This window comes from Eupeodes corollae, chromosome 1 (assembly GCF_945859685.1).
Source record: "Eupeodes corollae chromosome 1, idEupCoro1.1, whole genome shotgun sequence".
Taxonomy (NCBI): Eukaryota; Metazoa; Arthropoda; class Insecta; order Diptera; family Syrphidae; genus Eupeodes; species Eupeodes corollae.
The window spans coordinates 154,335,094-154,360,135 of NC_079147.1; the positions used below are offsets into that span (position 1 = coordinate 154,335,094).

At 38.4% G+C, this 25,042-nt stretch overlaps 4 protein-coding genes across 4 annotated transcripts; all 4 read left to right on the top strand.

Annotated features, from left to right (window-relative positions):
- Positions 1-1,399: 1,399 nt before the first annotated feature.
- On the top strand, positions 1,400-7,307 carry LOC129945961 (uncharacterized). The gene is made up of 2 exons (XM_056055961.1): positions 1,400-1,593; positions 1,651-7,307. The coding sequence occupies exon 2, from the start codon at positions 1,797-1,799 to the stop codon at positions 7,305-7,307; it is 5,511 nt and encodes a 1,836-aa protein (XP_055911936.1). The 5' UTR covers positions 1,400-1,593; positions 1,651-1,796.
- Positions 7,308-8,586: 1,279 nt separating this feature from the next.
- On the top strand, positions 8,587-10,087 carry LOC129941661 (gustatory receptor for bitter taste 22e-like). The gene is made up of 2 exons (XM_056050354.1): positions 8,587-9,666; positions 9,728-10,087. Exons 1-2 carry the CDS (start codon positions 8,623-8,625, stop codon positions 9,884-9,886), a joined length of 1,203 nt encoding a protein of 400 aa, XP_055906329.1. The 5' UTR covers positions 8,587-8,622; the 3' UTR covers positions 9,887-10,087.
- A 2,614-nt stretch (positions 10,088-12,701) lies between these two features.
- Positions 12,702-13,301, top strand: LOC129945972 (uncharacterized). The gene has a single exon (XM_056055972.1). It carries the CDS (start codon positions 12,702-12,704, stop codon positions 13,299-13,301), a length of 600 nt encoding a protein of 199 aa, XP_055911947.1.
- A 201-nt stretch (positions 13,302-13,502) lies between these two features.
- LOC129945983 (uncharacterized) lies at positions 13,503-17,903 on the top strand. Its single transcript, XM_056055984.1, has one exon. It carries the CDS (start codon positions 13,503-13,505, stop codon positions 17,901-17,903), a length of 4,401 nt encoding a protein of 1,466 aa, XP_055911959.1.
- Positions 17,904-25,042: the final 7,139 nt, after the last annotated feature.

Consider the following 25,042-nt stretch of genomic DNA (forward strand, 5'->3'; position numbering starts at 1 on the left):
ACGGGACCGTAGATCACACAAAGAACTTTCCTTTCGAAACGACCTAAGAAGCTTTCATCCGCTTTTGTCATAGTCCATGCTTCTGCACCGTATAGCAGGACGGGGATGATAAGGGTCTTATAAAGCGACACTTTCGTCGCTCGAGAAAAAGTTAAAAAAAAAACAGCGGTTGTTTTCTGCGTTTATAGCGGAGCCTGTCGTATGACAGCGCATAAGCTCGGTAAAACCTTTTTTTTACATCGAAAGGTTCTGTAAAGTTGTTTCTAACCTTTATGGAGCAGCGTGAATTTTCTATGATCATCCTGCACAAACGGACGAGTTTGGCAGGGATGCCAAAACTAGACATAGCCCTATACAGCTCGTCCCTGTAGATGCTGTCATATGCGGCCTTGAAATCGATAAAAGATGGTGTGTGTCGATTTGGTGTTCTTGGGTTTTTTTCCAGGATCTGCCGTAATGTGAATATTTGATGATGGGCTTTCCTGGTCTAAAACCACAATGATAAGGACCTGTTACGCTGTTGACAACACGGGCTCTAGACGTTCACATAATTACGGCAGAGAAGATTTTGTAAGCGATTTTAAGTAGACTGATGCCTCCATAGTTGTTCGAGTTAAGAGGGTCTCCTTTTTTCAGAATCGGGCAAACTATACTGACGTTCCAGTATGGGCTCGGCGTTCAAGCAATCTGCTCCAGCGTTTTTATTAGACTTCAGCTTAGATATGGCAATCTTTACTTCGTCTAAGTCGGGAGGACGGGATTGTTGGCTTTCGTTGTCTATATCGAATGGGTCATCCTGCCTGACAGCGGAATTCAGTTCTTCATCGCCGTTATACAGTCTGCAGAAGTGGTCCTTCCATATCCTCATCATTGACTGCAGTTCCACTATGATGTTTCCACTTTCGTCTTTGCAGCCTTCGGTTCTAAGTTTATGTACCTGTGAATTTCGTTTCACCTTTTCATAAAACTTTCGAACTTTATTCCTTCATCCTTTTAAACCTTTCTTTTTCCTTCTGAAAAGACGGTGTTCCTCTCGCCTCTTTTGCTCATAGAGCTTGTGAGCAGCTATCGTCCTTCTATGCAGCGCAGCCGCTTTTTCCTGCCGACATTCCTCATCAAACAAGAGGTTCCTTGTTAGTGGTTGCTTGAAACACACTACGTCAGAGGCGGCTTCTCTGATTGCATCTTGGCAATGTTGCCACTGGTTTTCGATACATTGTGTTGGCGGCAGAGAACTTCGAGAGAGGTTACTTGGGTCTGGACTGTAGATTAATCCGGATAAGTTCAACTTCCTTTGTGAATGTTGGGGTTTGAAAAACGCGTATACTGGTTACCATGACGTTTCGCCCCCAGCAAAATTTTTGAGCCTGAATCCGTTGTCGGAAGTGTTGTTGTCATCGAGCCATAAACTCTCCAGTACTAAAAACTATTTGTTTAATTACTCTGGCAATACCGCGCCACAAGAATAGCTAAAACAAAGAAAAATGAAAAAAGGCTCGAGAATTTTCCTCGCCATGTACCTAACCTAAGTTTTAATGAGAAAAAGGTACAGTCGGATGGCGGCAGTTTAAAAATTAAGATATTCATACCTATGTAAGTTATTTTTTATAATTTCCCTTTTTTCATTAATTTCAAAATTGTAACTTTTAGAAAATAAAAACAAATTGAATTATTTTGGACAAACACGGTTTTTGTTTTGGGAGAAATTTGGTTAATTTTGCACCAGAGTCTGCGCGCCGACATATTTTTATTTTATAGTTGGTGCTAATTAAAATTGCACCACGAAGACTCCAATTATGTTAACCGACATGGAACACAGCTGTGCTTCAACGAAGTGTGATTTGCCCGATGACGATGAGATGGTTTCGTGTGAAACATGCCGAAGGTGGTGGCATTACAAGTGTGCGGATTTTAACCCTACTTTATTTGACACTGCTACTCCTTGGTTTTGTCGTAGAGATGATTGCGATGAAATTGGAAGTCAAAGTAAGGAAGAGAATACACACACTGCAGGTGCCACGGCAAGTAATACTCAAAATGATGTTTTAGCTGCTGTGGATGGATTGATTGAGGCGGCTAGGGTGGCCCAAACGATCGTTGACATGAGAGACCAGGAAATCGCTTCTCTGAAAGCAGAAATGGACACGCTGAAAGCGCAGTTGGTTGCAACATCGTCAGTTGCAAGGCAAGAAGCTAGTTCTGCTCATTCTGCAGATTTGAAAAGGCTTGCTAGTGAGAGGCTCGAAGCGATTCGACAAATTGATTGCAGACACAAGCAAATGGTAGGTCCTGCTGCTGCCCACTCAACTCCTCTGTCGGGGCAGAAAGACTGCAATGTTAAATTGCAAGATGCGTCAAAAGACAGTTCGTGCCATCAGTCAGATATGGCGAATTTATTGACGATCTTGAACCGCAGTCAAGTCCAGGAGTTGCCCTCTTTTTCGGGGCATGATAATAAAGAATGGCCGTATTTTGAATCGGTATTCATATCAACAACAGTTGAAGGCAACTACAGTGCCAAAGAAAATGTTGCTCGTCTAAGAAAGGCACTAAAAGGCGAAGTTTACAATCTGGTGAGCGATCGTCTAAGGTATTCTACTGATGCAAACGCCGTGATGGACTCATTACGTGCGATTTATGGGAGAGCAGATGTTTTAGTGCACAGTCTCACTACGAATCTGCTTAAGTTGCCGTCGTTGAGCTCACCGAGTGATACAAAACTGCGTCAATGGGCTGTGGTTCTAAATGGTTTTGTTGCGGACATCAAGTCGATGGATTTAAGTAAGGAACTAGACAACAATTATATTCTGACAGATCTAGCAAGTAGGTTGTCTCCTGGACAATACCACGACTGGCAAAAACGAAAATCCAAGAAGACGCACTCGAATTTAGAAGATTTCGCAGTTTTTCTCACTGAGAAACTATACGACTTGCCACCAGAGTTATCCAAAGCAACAAAGCAGTTATCGTTAGACAAAGCAAGCGCCTCCAGTTCATCACGGAAGGTCCTGACTCACCAACCAGTTATACAGAGTGAAGAAAAATGTGTTAAATGTGAAAAAGCCAAACACACTTTAAGTGAATGTGAAGAATTTAAAGCTTTGTCTTTAGACGATAGGTTCACATTTGCTAAGAGCAAGGCTATTTGCTTTAGATGCTTAAAATTATCACCACATAGATGGAAAAACTGTTCACAAAAGAAGTTGTGTGGTATCGAGGGCTGCTCGAAAAATCATCATCCGTTACTTCATCCGTCAACAACGAAGCCAACCTTGAATTCATCGGCACATCCTTTCGTTCCACCGTCGCAAATTCATTCGTCACATCTAGAACCTAAAGCTCCAGTTATGTTCAAAGTTGTTCCCGTTCGTTTATTTGGGAACAATAATAAATCTTTAGACACATTTGCCTTTTTGGACGATGGCTCATCCATTACGATGGTGGAAAAAGATGTTTTTGATCTTTTGGACTTGAGAGGTGAACCAGAGCAGCTTACACTCCAGTGGACAAAGGGCGTTTCCAGAACTGAGGACTCTTTGCGTACAAATTTACATGTTTCTGGCATAAATAAACGTAAACGACATTTGCTAAGGGACATTTATTCAGTGAAGAATCTGGAACTGCCACACCAGAGTGTTGACGTTGCCGCTTTAAAGCAAAAGTTCTTGCATCTAAGAGATTTGCCGTTACCGAATCTAAATGATGCAAGGCCGAAAATATTACTGGGGTTAGATCAAGCTAAGCTTCTTGTGGGCAGCCGTCAGCGATCTGGTAAAGATGATGAACCACATGCGATGAAGACTCTCCTAGGTTGGACCGTCTTTGGTACAACAAAGATGGAATCCAGCGTATCCTGTATTGGCCCTTCAAGAATAGCTTCGATTTCTTACTTTCATGGAATTAGCAAGCAAGATGAAGAACTTCATGATATAGTAAAACGTCATTTCTCAACCGAGGAGTTTGGGGTTCGGCCTCCTAGCGAAAATTTTGTTAGCCAACTTGACGCTCGGGCATTAGAGGTGATGAAGCGCACCCTGCGCTATGTTGACGATCACTACGAGATTGGTTTGCTATGGGCTTCCGATGACGTTAAACTTCCTGATAGCTACCCCATGGCTGAAAAAAGACTTATTACTTTTGAGAAGTCTTTGTTGAAGAGACCTGAGCTGTTGAAGTGGATGAACCAATACATAAAAGATTTATTATCCAAAGGTTACGCTAGGATAGTTTCAGATGAAGAGCTGTGTCAAGAGCATCCGAGAGTTTGGTACACACCTACATTTGTGGTTGTGAATCAAAATAAACATCCACCGAAGCCAAGAGTTGTTGCTGACGTCGCTGCGAAGGTGAATGGAGTTTCATTGAACTCGCATTTATTGAAGGGTCCAGACAACTTGGTACCTCTCCACGCTGGGCTGTTCAAATTTCGCGAACGAAAAGTTGCTGTAAATGCGGATGTTCGAGAGATGTTCCACCGCATTAAGATTTGTGAAGCGGACCAGCATTGTCAGAGGTTTCTTTGGCGAGATGGCGATGTTTCTAGAAGGCCAGCAGTCTACATTATGCAGGTCATGATGTTTGGACCTTCCTGCTCTCCCACATCTGCACAATTTGTGAAAAATCATCATGCGAACCTCTATAAGCAGCAGTGTCCGGAGGCAGTTGATGGGCTTGTTAACCGAACGTATGTTGACGACTACTTTAATAGTCACGACACGGTTGAAGAAGCTGTTGCTGTTAGCAAAGATGCCATTGAAATCTGTAAGGCAATGAACTTCGAGCTGGTGGGATTTCAATCGAATAGTCGTGCGTTTTTGGACCAGATTCCTGAATCGAATATAAAAGCAAGCCTGGTGAGTATCGATCCTAATGAGTCCGAGAGTTACGTCACAAAGATTTTGGGAATGTTATGGCAGCCTTCCTCTGATTATCTGATTTATAAGCTCTACGATGAAGAGTTTTTAAAGAAGATGTCGGATTCAAATGCTAATATATCCAAACGAGAAATATTAAGAACGATTATGAGAGTTTTCGACCCCCTTGGTCTTATTTCCTGTATCATCATCAGAGGGCGATTTATTTTGCAAGAGATCTGGCGCGAAGGCTTCAATTGGGACGAGCAGATATCCTATGTGTTGCGACAGCAGTGGCTGAATTTCATAAGAATCTTGCGACAAATAGAGGAAATCAAGATTCCTCGTGCCTATACGACATTGAACCCGGGTTACTCAAGGATCAGTTTGGTCGTTTTTGTGGATGCTTCGGAGAAGGCATTTGCTGCTGTATCATATTGGCGCTTCGAGCATAATGAAGCAGTCGAAGTGGCAATTGCCATGGCTAAGGCGAAGGTTGCTCCGGTTAAAAGACTGTCAGTACCTCGCTTAGAGTTACAGGCGGCTGTGCTTGGGGTGCGGATTGCGAAAACTGTGAGAAGTTCTCACTCAATTCGAGCTAATGACATAATCTTTATGTCCGATTCTAAGACGGTGCTCTCATGGATTAGTTCTTCCACCTTCAAATTCCCAAGTTTCGTTGCTGTTCGTGTTGGAGAAATTTTAGAAACTACTAATCCGCATCAGTGGTGGTTCGTAAGATCTGCGGATAATGTTGCGGATGACGGAACCAGATGGTGCGACAATGCAGAAAGCTCTAATAACTCGAGATGGTTTGCAGGACCCGAATTTTTGAAGCTTCCCCAAGTTGATTGGCCAGTTACGCCAGGGAAAATTATCGCTAATGCAAATAAGGTAAGCACAATTGATTTATCTAAATTCCCAGTAAATTTGCATAGACATCAACCAATATCATTTAAAATATTTGATGAGTTAAAACCAAGATTTCGAGCTAGATGGTTTTCGGCAGTCAGAGTAGTGGCACTATTACTTCGTTTTAAAGACTTGTTGAGTAAAAAGGGAATTGAAACAGAGCCTTTCGCAACACCTTCAGAAATTGTAAGAGCTCAGGACTGGTTATTTCGGAAAATCCAGCAAGATGCCTTTTCGGATGAAATTACTTGTCTGCAAGCTAATCGAAGTCCGTTTATCGATGATGAGGGTACTATGCGACTAGGCTCGAGAATACAGAAAGCAAATATTTCATACGCAGCACGGAATCCTGCCATACTGCCGAAACACCATCCGCTAGTGGAGTTATTAGTTCAGCACCACCATGAAGCTAACAATCACGTTGCAACGGCCACGACGATTTCAGACATCAGGGAAAGAGCTTGGGTTATAAGCATTCGTTCGACAGTGGCACGAGTCCAATCAAAGTGTTTTATGTGCAAAAGACTCAAGGCTAAGGCAGTAACACCATTTATGGGTCAATTGCCTGAAGGTCGGTTAGCCTTTGAGTTGAGACCTTTTACCCATGTAGGGGTAGACTGTTTCGGTCCCATGCATGTTAAATATGGAAGAGGCACAGTTAAACGATTTGGGATGATTTTTACTTGTTTGAGTTTCCGTGCCGTCCACATTGAGGTGCTCAATGATCTCTCTATGGACCAGTGTTATATGGCTGTTCGTCGATTTCTCATCATTCGTGTAGTCACCAAATTCATCTATAGCGATAATGGCCTTAACTTCGTCGGCACAAAGAACCGCCTAGATAAAGATGTAAAGGAGATGGAGGCTGCTCTCGGTGAGTACTGCGCCAAGTACGAAGGGATACTCTGGCGTTTCATACCTGCATATTCACCGTGGATGGGTGGAGCGTGGGAGCGCCTTATTAAATCCATTAAATCCAGCATAGAATTTACCTTAAGGGGAGTGACACCTCGAGAAGATGTTCTTTTAAACGCGCTATATGAGGCACAGGGGCAGATTAATAGGAGGCCGCTAACTCATATACCCGTCGACCCGGAGGATCCTCGACCACTTACACCAAACTCTATACTTTTTGGAGATGCCGATCGGAATTTAACCGCACCTGGAGTGTTTTCTGGCAAAGATCAATGGAGTAGGCTGTATAGCCGTCGAGCGCAACACCTAATGAGAGAATTAACAAGGCGTTGGTACACAGAGTATCTTCCTGAGCTGACGAGGCGTTCAAAATGGTACACAAAAACAAAGCCAGTAGAGATTGGAAGCATTGTTCTTGTTATTGAGCCGGGGGAAGTTCGATCTGTTTGGAGGCTTGGCAGAGTGACAAACGTTTTTCCTGGTCCTGATGGAATTGTGCGGATAGCTGATGTTCGTCTGCCAAATGGAAACATTTTGGTGAAGAGGTCGGTTGGGAGGCTCGCTGTCTTGGATCTGGAGTCTTCAGATAGAGCTTCAGACGGGCCCCGGGATGTCATCGAGCCATAAACTCTCCAGTACTAAAAACTATTTGTTTAATTACTCTGGCAATACCGCGCCACAAGAATAGCTAAAACAAAGAAAAATGAAAAAAGGCTCGAGAATTTTCCTCGCCATGTACCTAACCTAAGTTTTAATGAGAAAAAGGTACAGTCGGATGGCGGCAGTTTAAAAATTAAGATATTCATACCTATGTAAGTTATTTTTTATAATTTCCCTTTTTTCATTAATTTCAAAATTGTAACTTTTAGAAAATAAAAACAAATTGAATTATTTTGGACAAACACGGTTTTTGTTTTGGGAGAAATTTGGTTAATTTTGCACCAGAGTCTGCGCGCCGACAGTTGTCGTGCAGGCTGTTCTTTCCGATTATTCAACTAAAGATGTCTTCCCTTCCTAGCTTAGCATTAAAATCGGTCAGAACAATTTTAGTATCGTAGCTAGGACACTGCTCATATGTTTTGTCTAAGAGCTCGAAGAAAATATCCTCGGTGTTGTCACCCTTCTCTTCTCTGGGGCTAGTGCGCATATTGGGCTAATGTTGCTGAATTTAGCCTTGATGCGGCTGGTCATGAGGCGCTTATTGATGCACATATAGATAAATACTTGTTGCATAAGTCTGGCTCCAATAATAAAGCCCCGATCAAATAAGCGCTGTTGGTTTTCTTGGTAGCAGTCACCATAGTAAATGTCGCAGTTTTGTATCCTATTTTTGTCCGGCCCATCCCATCGTATTTCCTGGATGGCGGTGATGTCTGCTTTATAGCTGTCTAGGGCCTCCTAACTCTTCGGCTACGCGTGGTCTGTTAAGGGCATATTCAAAATTCTGCGGACTTACAAGCTTACGACCTTCATCTCAACATTTCAAATGTCAAAATTTTAAAATTTTCGAGTACAATATTTTGCTATGGGAAGTTAAAATCTATCAAAAAGTATGGCTGGCCTTGGCTAACATTAGATTATCTACTGTTAATTTATATCAAATCAATTATCATGTTGACTAACTTCTACAGGTGCAACTGTAATACCTCAGCTTTTCATCGACATTTTTTAAATTGAAAGTTCACCGAAATTGAAAGATGATTCAAAGATACAATCCTCGTATCTCTTAGGAGTTGAACCTTATACTACAATTATCATAGTTTTTTTTCGAAATATCATAATTATTTTATTTGTTTTAATTTACAGTTAGCCAAATCCCATCTGAATTCTTATAGCCATGTTATTTTTGTATGTATTGCAGTCCTTTCCCATGTGCTCCTACATGACATGTTAGTTGTGACTTGCACCTTGTTCTAGTAACTTCCCAAGCAAATTTAACAACATGCATAGTGGCGAAGATCCGGATGGCAAATTACTTTTTTACACTTTTCGGTATTTAATTTATATGGGCATTTCGGCCCATGATTATGATTACAATACAAAAAAACTCATCTACAAGCAATGGGCAGGTGACTATTGTGCCGTTGTTGACTGTTTTTTTCTTGTGACGGGCCCATTTTATACCACGTACATTTCAAAATATCTGAGGTGTGAAGTTTTTATGACAAGGTACACTGCAATGTACATGAATTGTCTCATACTGATGGCTCAGTTTATTGGCATTGCATTAAGCCGGTTTGGAAATTGGCTACAGCGCAAGCAGACCATATTTATTTATGACGAATTGAATAAAATAAGGCTTACTGAGTTCCCCTTTCCTCGGGAAAGATTTAACAAAATTCGAAATGAAATAAAGATGGTTATTTATTCAAAAATATTATGTTCGTGTTTTGTAACACTGGGATTGTCAGCAATTATTGTGTACCAATCAAAGGGTGGCCTCGTGATTGATTATTACTGGGCCGTATTATCGATCTTTGTATTGATCATCTTGATTGCAATGGAGAATCAAATATGTGTTGCAATGATTTTCGGGGCGTATATCTTCAAGATGCTAAATTGTCGCCTTGTATGGGTAGTCGAAGAAATAAATTCGCTGTGCGAAAAAAAAGCTGAGCATATTGTGAACCGAAAGACAGGACTTTTATGCTATGAAATGAAAAATATTGGAAGAATTCATACAAGTGTGTTGAGCCTCATTATCAAATACAAGGATACTGTCAACATGCATATACTTCTTATTATGTCATCCATTATTCTTTCCCAAGTTTACTACGCTTATATCTTTCTCATTCTTTTAAATGGGACTTATTCGGATGGTGAATTTCAAAAAATGTGTGCATTTGCAACGTGTTTCATTTCTTTCGTAGATCTATGGCTAATGGTTTATATTTGTGGCGATGTTATTGAGTCATGTGATTCTTCTGGAAAAACTTTGGGATCGCTTTCAACCTACAATAAACTTAATAAACAATTAGAAACAAGGGTAAGTAGCTTGGTTTATTTTTGAGCGTAGGGCCATTTGATTTGAAAATGAAAAATTTTAGGTTCAAATACTTACGTATCAGTTTATACGAGAGAAAATGGAGTTGATGATTTTTGGAATGTTCAATTTGAATTGGGCGACAGGATTTGTTATGACGGGTGTTGCTGTTGAGTACTTAATAATACTTGTGCAATTTGATTACCACGATTTTGATTTTTAAATTAAGTTTTTAAACCACGGATTTTGAAGTGATGAATCATTTTATCCAGTAATTAGATGTGTCCAGTGTTTTGTTTGTTAGATTTCAGCACCGTGTCGTAGGTCTTCTACCCGCTTTTTGTCAATAAAATAATTTACATATATTTTATGTGGTTGGCGATCAAAATCAAAATTTATAATTCTGTAATAAATAATACAAATTAAATGGTATCTGTTATATTATTGAAATACTTTTATTAAGATTTCAGTGTTCTTTATTTGAGCTTACAAAGTGAACTGGAAGACCAAGAAAAACTATCAAAAAGCGAGACCACCACGCTAGCCGATTATGTTATGCTTAGTCATTCATTTTAATGTTCATTTTGAGATAATTGTTGTTTAGACAAGTATGCTTAGAGATGGGAAATTGTACATCATCTTCCTAAAAATAATACATTAGTTATAATAATTACATTATATTATAATTTATGATGTATTATAGAACAGTTCAAAATTCCATGTATTAAAATTCAATTTTATTGAGGTATATAAAAGTTTGGTTTCCGACTTATTCGACCAGATCTTGTGGTATACTCTCGGTACGGTTGCCGCACTGACTCGACATCTTGTTCGACATTGTGTCTGACAATTCAAGAGAAGGGTTATCATTATTTCCAGAGACAATAGGCGTCCTTTCTTCCGCCTCAGGTAGTCTTATTTGTGGAGAATGCATTGACCTACGTAAGTGTAATGTATTTCTACGAATGACTCTATTATTTTCATTTTGGAGTAAGTATGACCTCGGACTATCATGTTTGGATACTATTCTACCTGGTTCCCACTTTCCATTATTTCTATATACTATACGTTTTCTCCTTTCTCAAAATGTGTTTCACGACGCGGTTTAACTGGATTATTATGTTTTAAAATTCTTTCTTGACGTCTTTCTAATACCGCCTTCAAGTTATTTGGAATTTTCGGTTCAAGGTCTTCATCTTTTATTGGTATCCACGTTCTTGTTTTCGGATCTAAATTTTTCGCATTTTTTACACTTGAAAATCATGTTTTCAATGTCCCTGTTTGGAAACCAACCTCTCATCGTATATTGTTGCAAATCTGTTTATTTTGTTTAAAATATTTTGCTTTAAATTCTCTTTCTTAACTTAAATTTGTTACACTGTTTGCTGCACTTGTGTTGGTCAATGATGTAGTGAACTTACCTGCACAGCTTGCTCACTCTCAAGTTGCAACAGCATCCACAAATTACAACAACAATTACTAGTGCGAATATGCGTGGATAGAAAATCTACAATGAGTGTGCTAATTGTCTTCGCTGCTAGCTGCTGATTAAAAGTAAAAAAAAGGAAACCTCTTTCACTTGGATCGAGACCACACAGCACACCACATCATTGACCACCACCTTTGCTAAGTATAACTTTATTGTTATTGATTATGTAAATATAATTAATATTTAATAAATTACCTTTTTTTGTAACGTGGTTAAATAGTCTTGAAATTTTCAATTAAAATCGAAAACATATGGTCCTTCGTTAGCCGAATTTATTAGTTGAATCGGTGTTAATCTTGTGCATAAAAAAAAAAATTAAGTGCAAAGTCGTTCGTAGGCTTTTCGTGGTACATATATATTGTATATATTCATAGCAAGAAAACCTCGTGTGTTCTCTTGGCTAATATCGTTTTGCATATATAGGCATTTCCACAGAATCTTTCATTTTCAACAATTGAAATATTTTTTTTTTTATTTTGAGGCACATCTATAAACAAACATTTTCTTGGTTGTTTGTCATCTAAATAACAAGAAAATACTTGCGTGATTCATTTTGAAACATCGTTAATAAATATCTTCAGTTCTGTGCAGTGCAGTGGACATGTGTGCATTCAATGAAAAACCCTCATTTCATACAAAAATTTGATTTTGTACTGTCGTACAAACTTTGAAACTTGAAATTTTCGATCAACGGCTTTTTCTTACTATTGATTATTCGTAAAATTATCATTCACAATCGTTTATTTTTCTGTAAGATCTTATCGATAGGTGTGCCGCTAAAAAAATCACACATTCTATACCAATCACGTTTTCAATTTTAAACTTTAAAATGACATTATTTATTTTTAAATAGAGGCACATGATCCAATTAAATTTTAATTGATTTATTGATTGATAGAGAATAATTTAAGCCTATAAAATACTACCAGAATCGATCGTTGAGAAAGTTATATAGAGAAAAAGATCAGATTTTAATATTTGTAAAAACGGAGGTACTCTAATTTAATTGCTTTGTACTATTTTTTAAATGGTAGCACACCTTTCTTTCGAGGTTTTTCTATCAGTGTATATTATAAATAATTATAAAATAATGATGTTAAGATGGGTCAAAGGTCGTTGAAATGTTTTTTGTTTATAAAACTTAATAAATTTGCATCTGTTACGCTTGAAATTTGCAATATTTAAGCCTATTTTTTATTAATTTTAATTAAAAATTTTAATCCAATCAAGTCAAAAGTAGGTTATATAATTGAAATAAGTCATGATACGAAAATCTTTCCACTTAGAAAGTGCCAATTTCATTTCTAAGGCTTAATATACTGCGGTAACATGAAAGTTAAAAATACTGTGGAAATGCCCATATATATAATTAAATTATTGTATATGAATAGAACATTAAATGTACTTATGGTTTACTGCATAATATATGCATATATACATTTAAACAATTGAACAATTTGATTAAGCTGGTTTTGTTTAGTTAATTACTAGTACTTTGGTTGTTTTTCTTTTATATTTCACCGTCGAACATTCTATATATTTGTGAAATATGAACGCATTAAAACATAGGCGTGGTATTGCAAAGGCCACTTTAACTCGTGCGGTTGAATTTATAACATCCATTGAACAATTGACATCATTGGAGATGTTAGAAATTAGATTAAATAGGGTGATTGAAGCATGGCATGAATTCACTACCCTACATTATGAATGTCTTCAGCTTGTGGGGGAAGGTGAGGCCGAGGAGTTTAATACTGATTTCGGGTTATATGAAGACAAATATTTCGAAGCCCACGCGGGGTTGACTGTAGCAATACGTGAAAGGAGTTCTAAAAATTCAAACAATGCCGTGTTAGATTCTTCGGCAAAAACTCCTGAAAAAATAAAACTGCCACCAATTGTGATTCCGAAGTTTTCGGGTGATTATAAGGACTGGCCGTCTTTTCGTGATTTGTTTCTGGGTTCGGTGGATACAAAAGAAAACTTATCACCGACTCACAAATTTCAATACTTAAAATCTTTTTTAAGCGGAACGGCCGCTGATCTAATCCAACACATAAAGGTTTCAGATGTTAATTACACTGAAGCATGGGATAGACTTGAAAAACGTTTTGATAGGGGAACTTTAGTTGTTCAGTCCTTTGTTTAAAAATTTTTGTCCCTACCGTCAATAAACGCTCCAAATGCACAAATACTTCGAAAGATTACGGACGGTGCGGATGAGGTGATTCGGGGATTAAATGCACTATCTAAGAACAATCGCGATCCGTGGCTTATTTTTATCCTGCTCAATAAACTAGATGGTGAAACAAAACATGCTTGGGCAGAAGAAGTCGGGTCTCGGGAGGATATGACAATATTAACGTTTATCGAATTTCTTGAGCGTCGGTGCGATGCACTAGAGTCATGCCAGACTCTAAATCGCTTGTCCTCATCATCATCGCGTGGAAAGCCAGCAAGTTCGATTCGAGCGTTAATAGCTAATCCTTCTGAAAATAGTTCGCAATGTCCATTATGTAAAACCAATCATCTTTTACACCAGTGTTCAAAATTTCTTGAATTAGACATTCCATCGCGTAGAAACTTTACCAAAACAAACGTGCTTTGTTTTAACTGCCTTCGGTCAGGTCATTCCGTAAAAAAATGTCGATCGACTTTTCGATGTCGCGTATGCAAAGCTCGGCATCATTACTTAGTGCATCAGGATGAATCAAATAATATTTCTGCGCCGGTATCTGACCCTTCTCAAACAAATCAATCGACATCGTCGTCGTCATCAGCTTCGCTACAAAATCAGTCCTCGGGGACACCTAATCCGTATGCCATTACACATTTGGTCAGTAACCATTCTCGTGAATTTAGCCTTCGAAAACAAACAGTTTTACCAACAATTCTTGCTAAGCTAGAAAATAACAAAAATCAGCTCATTGATGTTCGTGTATTATTAGATACCGGGTCCCAATCATCGTTCATATCTGAATCGTGTGTTCAAAAACTTGGACTTCGACGAACTCACGCTCGAATACCAGTATTAGGATTAGGTTCAATGGAAGCCGGGTTTACTAAGGGAGTCGTATCTTTGAAACTACTTTCTCGATATAGCTCTACATTTTTGACGGTCGATGCCTTAGTTTTGACTAAATTGACTTCAAATCTACCGTCTAACTCGTTTGATATCTCGACTTTGGACTATATTTGCAACTTGGATCTGGCAGACCCTGGCTTTAACTTCTCTTGTGCAGTTGACGTGATTCTTGGGGCTGATAAGGTTTGGTCTATCTTGAAATCAGACCAAGTTGTTGGACCTCCAGGTAAACCTATCGCTCAAAATACTTCCTTCGGATGGGTTATCACTGGAGAGTTCTTTGATCCAACCTCTGGTAATTTCGAATTATCGTCATATCATTCTGCTCTTGACTTGGATGCTCTTCTCCAACGATTTTGGGAGCTAGAGCATATCTCTTCTTACAATTCGTTTGATGCCTTTAATGATCCAGCTGAAAAACACTTCCAACAAACATTTAGTCGCGCTTCCGACGGAAAATACGTGGTTGCGCTTCCCTTTAAAACTCCTTTACCAAATTTTGAAGGTACGCTGCATTCGGCGGTTTCACGGCTGTATTCGATGGAGCGTCGATTTCAAAAACATCCTGAACTGAAAAGGCAATACTCTGAATTCATGCAAGAGTACCTCGACCTTGGTCATATGGAACTTATTCCTCAAAGTGATATTCAAAAAAATCCATGTAGTCAATTTTATTTACCCCATCATGCCGTTTTTAAGCCGGACAGTTCGACAACGAAACTTCGCGTCGTTTTTGATGGGTCTGTCAAAGACTCAAATGGACAGTCGTTGAATAGCAAGTTGTTAATCGGTCCGCCTATACAACGTGATCTAATTGGTGTTTGTCTACGGTTTCGGCAACATCGTTATGTGTTTACCGCCGACATTGTCAAAATGTTTCGACAAATATGGGTAAACGAGAAGGATTGTGATTATCAACGAATCGTATGGCGGTCAAACCCAAATAATCACATCGAACATTATCGACTACGAACCGTAACCTATGGCACTGCGTCGGCTCCATTTTTATCGGTACGTGTGTTACAACAAATCGCCGAGGACTATAAAACTGTGTACCCAAATGCATCTCGGGTTTTGCTTAGTGACGTCTACGTTGACGACGTGATGACAGGCGGGAATTCAATCCAAACCTTGTTAGATTTGCAATCTGAACTGACCTCGTTACTATCAGAAGCTCGTCTTCAGCTTCGTAAATGGAGTTCCAACTGCTGGGCTCTACTAGCCAAACAAAACCCTGAGGATTGTGAGTATTCTTTCGTAGACCCTGAACGTTCGCAGTCACTCATAAAAGTATTGGGAATGTACTGGAATCCTGCGTCCGATATGTACTCATATCGCCTAACAACTTCAAAGCCTTGTCCCTTGATAACCAGAAGAACTTTGCTATCGGAAGTAGCAAGTATTTTTGACCCTTTAGGGCTCTTGGCCCCTTCAGTGATCCTTTTCAAGATGCTATTTCAAAATCTCTGGTCTTTGACTTTGGGTTGGGATGATCCTCTTCCCACTGATCTCGCGGAAAAATGGATAACCTATCGTGAACAATTGCCATGTTTCGAAAAAATTTGCGTTCCGCGTAATGTGTTTTCGTCTGAACAGACTATCGAGCTTCACGGATTTTCAGATGCCTCATCGTTAGCGTACGCCGCGGTAGTCTATGCCCTTTCGAAATCTGCCGACGGAAAAGTGAACGTTGTCATCGTTGCTGCTAAAACTAAGGTAGCCCCTTTAAAACCGGTATCTATTCCCCGCCTTGAACTCTGTGGTGCGGTTTTGCTTGCTCGGTTAATACGATTCGTAAAATCATCATTCAACATTAACATTCCTAGAACATTTGCGTGGTGCGATTCTGAGATCGTGTTGCATTGGCTTTCATCGCCCCCACGCAGGTGGGCAACCTTTGTCGCCAATAGAACCGCTGCCATCTTGGAAACCTTACCCAGATCTGCTTGGAGACATGTTCCGTCTGAATCGAACCCTGCTGATTGTGCATCACGTGGTGTACCACCTTCAAATTTATTCAGTCACAATCTTTGGTGGACCGGTCCATCCTGGTTATCCGATTCAGAAGTCAGTTGGCCAAAATCCAACCTTTATCCAAGCACCTTTAATGCGGAATCAGCTAAGTTGGAGGAGAAATCAGTCATAAGGCATGCACTCGTCACGTCGTTTGATGGACATGTCTTTCACGATCTGATAGGAAGGATTTCGAGTTGGAGTCGCCTGCAGCGTGTTGCTGCATACATCTTTAGATATATTTCCAACCTTCAACCAAAAACCAATCCTCGGGCTGTTCATGGTCTGAGCTACCCTGAAATTCAAAGGGCTAGAATTGCCATCTTAAAATTCGTTCAGCTTTTATTCTTTGAAGATGACATCTTGCACCTGCAAACCAAAAACCAACTACCTGCAAAATCGAAACTCTTGAGATACAACGCCTTTTTGGACAGTGATGGGCTACTTCGCATCGGTGGACGTATAAAAAACGCAAGCGTATCCTTCAATATCAAACATCCTATCATTTTACCAAAATCTAATCCCATATCTAACCTCATTATTACAGATTTTCATCGTCGATATCTCCATGCAGGAGTATCTGAAACTTTCGCATTCATTCGACAACAATTCTGGATAATGGGTAGCCGAAATCTTATCCGCAAAATTGTTCATAAGTGCAAAACGTGTTTTATGCAACGTAAGGGAAACATGCAGCAGATTATGGGTAATCTTCCATCCTATCGCACTCAACCCAGTCGCCCATTTACAAATACAGGTTGTGACTATGCGGGACCTATCACCATCAGGCTATCTCGATGTCGTAAAGCTAAGATGTCCAAAGCATATATTGCCGTGTTTGTGTGCATGTCTACGAAGGCCATACATCTGGAGCTGGTCAGTGATCTCACCACAGACGCTTTCATCGCAGCCTTGCGAAGATTTGTTTCTCGCCGCGGCAAGTGTAGCAATATCTACAGCGACAATGGGACGAACTTTCATGGAGCTCGAAGATGCTTAAATGAGATGCATACTCTTGTTATTTCACAATCCCATAATGATGCAGTCACTGCAGCCCTTGCCATGGACAGCATATCTTGGCACTTTATTCCTCCCTCTGCTCCACACTTTGGTGGATTATGGGAGGCTGGCGTAAAGTCAGTCAAGCTTCATTTGCGCCGTGTTATCGGAAGCTCAATTCTAACATTTGAGGAATTATATACCTTTTTAACACAAGTAGAAGCCATTCTAAACTCACGTCCTTTATGTTCTGTGTCTGATTTTGATTTAAACCCATTAACACCAGGTCATTTTCTTATAGGTGAACCACTCACAGCTGTTCCTGAACCGAGCAATATCGATACTCCAATCAACCGCCTCTCGAATTGGAATCATATCCAAAGCATGGTGCAAGGCTTTTGGAAACGGTGGCACACCGAGTATTTGACATCTCTACAAGAAAGGCCAAAGTGGACAAAACCTACAATCAACCTTAGACCTGGAGACTTAGTTGTAATCAAGGAACCTAATCTTCCACCAACGAAGTGGATCTTGGGCCGAATCGTATCGGTCAAACCTGGCACAGATGAAAGGGTACGAGTGGCCAACGTACGAACCGCAACAGGAACATATGTTCGTCCTATCTCAAAATTGGCTTTGCTACCGATGTCCTGAAACTCGTTCCAGGGGGGCCGGAATGTTTGGAAACCAACCTCTCATCGTATATTGTTGCAAATCTGTTTATTTTGTTTAAAATATTTTGCTTTAAATTCTCTTTCTTAACTTAAATTTGTTACACTGTTTGCTGCACTTGTGTTGGTCAATGATGTAGTGAACTTACCTGCACAGCTTGCTCACTCTCAAGTTGCAACAGCATCCACAAATTACAACAACAATTACTAGTGCGAATATGCGTGGATAGAAAATCTACAATGAGTGTGCTAATTGTCTTCGCTGCTAGCTGCTGATTAAAAGTAAAAAAAAGGAAACCTCTTTCACTTGGATCGAGACCACACAGCACACCACATCATTGACCACCACCTTTGCTAAGTATAACTTTATTGTTATTGATTATGTAAATATAATTAATATTTAATAAATTACCTTTTTTTGTAACGTGGTTAAATAGTCTTGAAATTTTCAATTAAAATCGAAAACAGTCCCTATTCATGTAAGGCCAAAAAAGAGTGTTCTTAGCTTTATTCAGTGTCTTTGTTATTCCCATGTGAGACTTATGAAATACATACCTTTGATTAAATTGTTTGGGACCAGAACTCGATTTTCATAAAAAACTAGGCCGTCTTCTACAAAGATTTTGTCTTTAAACTGCCAAAAGAACCTAGCATTTTCTGGGACCCGTTGCTTATCTGCTGGCCAACCATCTTCGTACAGATGTACAAGAGTCTGTAACACAACATCTTTTCGGGTTTCTTCTTCGAACATTTTTCTTTTAGGATCACTCATATTGATGCTGTGTATGAGGTCCTTTAATGATGATTCTATATCAACTATAGGATCATTTATAAAATTACGTGATAACAAATCTGCCACGTATAAGAACTTTCCCGGAACAAACTTAATATCAAAATCGTATTTTGAGAGTTTCAATTTCATACGTTGCAATCGAGTCGAATAAATTTCACCAACATCTAATTACATGATTCATCTCGCGGTTGAGATTAAAAAAAAAAGCATTAAGTCTTTCTTTTTCTTTTTTATTCTTTTTGTTTTCTTTATACTTTATTTATTTATTTCATTTTTGTATTACGTACAATAATTGTTTTTATTATTAATGCTAAGGAAAGGCCGCTGTCCAAAGCGAGGCTGCACCTTTTCGATAGCTAGTTAAGTTTTGAGAGTTCTTGAAAAAGACAACATCCTAGCCCATTTTTGGAAGCATCAGTCTGAATCAAAATTGGTTTCTTTGGATCAAAAACGTAAAGGATTGAATGTTTGGCAAGAGTATCTTTCATATCTTTAAAAACTTGGCTGTGGCTTGAAGACCACTGAAATTCAACATTTTTTCTCAACAATTCCCTAAGGGGTGAATTTAAATTTGAAAAACTAGGTATAAAAGAACGAAGGTAATTGAACATACCCATAACACTTTCTAATTGTTTTCTGTCTTGTGGTTCTTTTAGGTTTATAATATTTTCAACTCGACTTGGATCTGGACAAATTGTATCACCAGTAAAAACATGACCCAAATATCTAACCTTATTTACTCAAAGCTGCAGTTTCAAAATCAAATGGGGTGGCGCAACAGTCCGTTGTGAACCAGGGCCTAGTGACTTACAACTCTCAACCATTCCTGTGTGCGAGTACTGTTGTCAGAAATGGAAGGGACCTACAATTTTAGGCCGAATCCGAACGGCTAGTTTGGGAAAGCACTTTTTCATGACAAGAATTACTCTTGAAGGATTTGTCAATTCCTCGCAAGAGGCAGTACCCGCGAAAATTATTTTTTTAAATTAAGGTGGCACAGGCAGGGATTGAACCCAAGACCTCTTGCATGACAGTCCAACGCACTAACCATCATGCTACGGGTACTACTAGCTGCAGTTTATCTCTATTAAATTTAACGTTTACTTCACGATCTCTTTTTAATACTCTCTCAACATTTTCATCATGCTCTTTTTTAGTTTTTCCTCCAACGATGATACATCAATGTAAACAAATGTGCCAGGTAAACTGGCAAAATATTTAGAGTTTAATTTTTGAAACTTTTCTGGAGCCGTTTTGTAACCAAAAGGTAGAACATTATATTGGTACGATCCAAATGGCGTACTAAAAACTGTCAATTCTTTCGATTTTTCACACAAGCCAAGCTGCCAGAAGCCCTCCTTTAAATCAAAAACTGAAAAGTACTTAAGCTCCCGCATTGCGTCACAAAAATCATCCAGTGTAGGAATTATGAAGTGCTCGTCTTTCAAGTTCATGTTAAGGGCACTTGGGTCAAGACATAATCTCAAGGACCCACTAGCCTTCTCAACAACTACTAGCTGGTGTGACCATGCTGAAGGTTGATCACGCTTAGTGATTACTCCACGACGTTTCATCATCTCTAGTGCTTCTCTAACTTTTTGCCTTATGCCTATTGGTATTCGCCCCGGTGGCTTACTCACAGAATAACTATCTGGTTTCAATTCTAATGAGCATTTATCTGGGAATCGTCCATCGCCCGAAAAAACGTCATTATTTTTATGAATAAATTCACCAATGTTGCTAACCTCATTTACTCTTTGAATCAACCCTAAGTCCACACATGAACTAAGCCCTAACAATGGTTTTGAATCACAACCAACTACCATAAAATCTGCATCAACAATTTTATTTTTATACTGTAAGGGACTTCATCTCTTACAACTAAACTTTATTTAAATAATACAAATAATGTATCACGGCAACGCTGATTTACGATATTATGTTCAGCTTAAAGAAATATTATAAAAGAAAAGCTTTGAACATATGTTTCGTTCGAAACATGAACTATTTTATGTATAAAATTATAACTCAATGATCGAATGATATTTAAACTGTTTTTATGTACAGAACTTAAAATCTATTGTTTCTTTGTTTTAAGAAAGCTTTCTTTTAAAATGAATGTCTTAATCTTAAGTACAGTCTGAATAAATAAGTCAATCGAAGAAGTTATGTTTTTTTTCTTTTGCTTTACATGCTTAAATATTTAAATTGCACGTTCAAATTATTTTAAGTTTTTTAATTTTGCATGCTGTTAATTTAAGTAAAATTAAACATTACAGTAAATCAGAAGTGGAATAAAAATCCCAGTAATTAATTTGCTATATTTTTTTTACGTAAAATTGTTTGCATGAAAATGAATGCTAAAGAACGTGCGTTGAGATTTGTGGAAACTTCTACTGTTCCAAATCTTAAATTGAAATTAGACGAAATGGGTTTTGCTACAAATGGCTTAAAATCTGCTCTTAAAGCTCGCTTAAATGAAGCCATTTCTGCAATGGAGCAAAATGAAATCGAGGGTTATTTCCCTGTCAATCCAGAAAACGATATTGTCGAAGGTAACGACGATGACGACGATGACGATGGCGCTGCCGCCGCCGCCGCCGCCGCCGTCGCCGACAACGATTTGGTAGACGAAGAAAATTTTGTGCAACAACGTTTAGATCGACTTCGTGCGGTACTTCGAAAAAAGGAGGAAATTCTAGCGCTAGAAAAACGGCTAGCTGAACTTAATAGCCCTGCTAGAGAAATTCGTCCAACAGGTGGATGTACATCACGCGATATTGAAGACTCGTTGCCAACGTTTTCAGGTGATGACGATTATCCAATTAAAAAATGGATTGAGAATGTCGACGACGCTGTTGTCACCTATCATCTAAATGAGTCTGAGTCATTCATATATTTTAAGCGCCTGCTCAAGGGCACTGCAAGGTTGTTTGCAAGATCAAAGTCATTCAGGTCATGGGTTGAGCTTAAGGATGGACTTTTGACAGAGTTCCACCACCATACAACTGCAACCGATGTCCACAATGCTTTGCGACAGCGAAGAAAATGTAAGAGCGAGAGTTTTCAGCAATATGTTCTGGCCATGCAAGAGATAGCTTCTTCAGCCGAAATCGACGAGCAAGATGTGATTGCTTACATAATTAAGGGAATTCCAGATTCCGTCTTCAATAAACAGCTTATGCTTACGGCTAACACAATCGCTGAGTTGAAGATTATTCTTCGGAGGTACGAAAAAATGAAAACCGAAGTGCAGCCATCTACTTCTTCGTATAATAAACCTGTCTTGCAATCAAAGCCGCGAGTCGAACCAAAAAATAAAGTGCTACAATTGCAATGAAATGGGACACATTTCCCCAAAGTGTCCAAAACCACGTCGACCAAAAGGTTCATGCTTCCGCTGCGGGAAAATGGGCCATATTTTGAACGATTGTCCGCAATCATCTTCGGTGCTTATGGTGCAAAAAGATGACCAACCAATGACATCCAATATTTCAACATTGATGAATGAATTTCATGGCGTTTTGGAGTTCCAATTTAAGAGGTTGGATAGTGTTCGGGTAATCCTGCATGTGATGACTACGATTGATACCGGGAGCCCTATTAGCTTTATCCAGCGGCAATACGTGCCACCTTTTATGATGACATCTTTGGAAGCAGCAAATAATGACTTTTATGGTATAAATAATTCAAGGCTGATTATTTTAGGTAAATTTGCATGTTATTTAAAGTTTAGTTGTGAACTTATAAATGTATGTCTTTATGTTGTTCCTGATGGAACTATGAAAGATCCAATTATTTTAGGACGAGATTTTTTGCATGAATCTAAAATCAAATAAGTTAAAGGAAATAATTTCAAAACAATTGCCGAACATAAAAATAATAATGAAAATGATTATGAAACTAATTATGATTCGAATAATTCAAAAAATAATTATGATTACGATTTTGATGATTTAGATTTTGAAAATGAAATTTTAAAAATTGATGTATGTGATTTACGTGATGAAAATATTTCATTAAATATTAACGAACTTTTAAATTTTGACGAGAAAGTAGAGTTAAAACGTTTGGTTCTCGAGAGTGTTTCAAAAACTAGTGCAAATTATTCAGATGATTTTGAAATGCAAATAGTTGTCTCTAACCCTAACAGTTTTTTTAGTTGTGCACCTCGACGTCTTCCATATTCTCATAAAATTGAATTAGATAAAATTTTAGACGATTTATTAAAAAACAATATTATTCGGGAAAGTAATTCGCCTTTTGCATCCCCAATCGTTTTGACCCGGAAGAAAACAGGTGAATTGCGATTATGTGTGGACTACCGCAATTTAAATAAAATAACTGTAAAGGATAACTTTCCTTTACCGCTTATTGAAGACCATTTAGATAGGTTGAGAAATAAAAAATATTTTTCGCTTCTCGACCTTAAAAGTGGTTTCCACCATGTTAAAATGGCCGAGGATTCTATAAAATTTACCTCATTCGTGACTCCTTTGGGTCAATTCGAATACGTTCGAATGCCTTTTGGGCTAAAAAACGCGCCTTCAGTTTTTCAACGATTTATAAATAAAGTTTTTAAGGATCTTATTAGTAGTGGACAACTTCTAGTGTATGTTGACGACTTGTTGATTGCTTCTGAAACAAAGGACGAACATTTTAAGATTTTAAAAAAAGTTTTAGATATCATTTCGGAGAAAAATTTACAACTTCGTCTTGATAAATGTGTTTTTATGTATGAAAAAATTAAATATCTCGGATACATAGTTTCAGCAAATGGCATAGGTGCAAATATTGACGGTTTAAAAGCAGTCTCAGATTTTCCGATTCCAACAAACCAAAAGAAGTTGCATTCATTTATAGGTTTGTGTTCATACTTCAGAAAGTTTATTAAAGATTTTTCTTTAATAGCACAGCCACTTAATGATCTTTTAAAAAAAGATGCGAAGTTTGAATTTGGTGAAAAAGAGTTGCAGACTTTTAATTTATTAAAAGAAAAACTTTTGAACGCTCCACTTTTAAGAATTTTCAATCCCAAGGCCGAAACAGAACTACACTGCGACGCCAGTAGTATAGGTTTTGGAGCTGTATTGTTGCAGCGTCAAGATGATAACCTGCTTCATCCGATTTTCTTCTTTTCAAAGCGTTCAACTGCACAGGAATCCAAATATCACTCGTATGAATTGGAAACACTTGCCATTATTTATGCCCTTAGACGATTTCGCATTTATTTAACTGGAATTCGATTTAAAATAGTCACTGACTGCAAATCACTGACCCAAACACTTAATAAAAAGATTTTGAATCCAAGAATATCTCGATGGGCCTTAGAGCTATCAGATTTTGACTACGTTATCGAACATCGAGATGGTAAGAGGATGGGTCATGTTGATGCCCTTAGTAGGTGTCACAACATTTTAATTGTCGAAACCGAGTCCTTTGAGCACGCACTTGCTGCAGCTCAGGCTAAAGATCCAATTTTGAAACGTATAGTCGAGATGTTAGAAAAGAGGGATAGTCCATCTTACGATCTCATTAATGGATTAGTTTATAGAAAGATAAACAAACAATTATATTTTTATGTTCCGGCGAAGATGGAGAAGAATGTCATCCAGACACACCACGAAGCACTATGCCATCTAGGTGTAGAAAAATGTTTTAATTTCCTGAAAAAAACATATTGGTTTCCAGGAATGAAAAATAAAATTAAGGAATTTATTGGTAGTTGTTTAAAGTGTATGCATTTTTCTCCACTAAGCGGAAAGAAAGAGGGGGTTTTGCATAATATCCCTAAAGGAGACAAGCCATTTCAAACAATCCACGTTGACCATTATGGTCCTTTGCCTGCTTCTGCTAGCAATAATAAGAAACACATCTTTGTGATTGTTGACGGTTTTTCAAAATTTACAAAATTATATCCAGTGAAGAGTACGACAACCAAAGAAGTTATTCAATGTCTGGAATCGTATTTTTCGTATTATAGCACACCAAAGCGTATTATTTCGGATAAGGGGAGTTGTTTCACCTCCGATGATTTTTTAACCTTCTGTGAAAAACATGAGATTAAGCACATACAAGTTGCAACCAGTTCTCCGCAGTCAAATGGGCAGGTTGAAAGAATTAACAGGTGTCTTACTCCCATGCTTTCAAAAGAGTGCGAAAGTGATTCAAGTGGTTGGGCTAAGTTTTTACAAAAGGTTGAATTTGCTTTAAACAATACCGAAAACAAAAGTACAGGTGTATGCCCTAGTATGCTACTCTTTGGAGTTTCCCAAAAAGGTGTTATCAAAGATAACGTTAAGGAATATTTAGAAGACAACATTATTGAA

Bases quoted from the DNA above. Each gene is read 5' to 3' on its own strand.
- LOC129945961 (XM_056055961.1), top strand. From the start codon at position 1,797: ATGTTAACCGACATGGAACACAGCTGTGCTTCAACGAAGTGTGATTTG.
- LOC129941661 (XM_056050354.1), top strand. From the start codon at position 8,623: ATGCATAGTGGCGAAGATCCGGATGGCAAATTACTTTTTTACACTTTT. The intron at 9,667-9,727 runs GTAAGTAGCTTG...GAAAAATTTTAG, and splicing joins ATAAACAATTAGAAACAAGG to GTTCAAATACTTACGTATCA.
- LOC129945972 (XM_056055972.1), top strand. From the start codon at position 12,702: ATGAACGCATTAAAACATAGGCGTGGTATTGCAAAGGCCACTTTAACT.
- LOC129945983 (XM_056055984.1), top strand. From the start codon at position 13,503: ATGACAATATTAACGTTTATCGAATTTCTTGAGCGTCGGTGCGATGCA.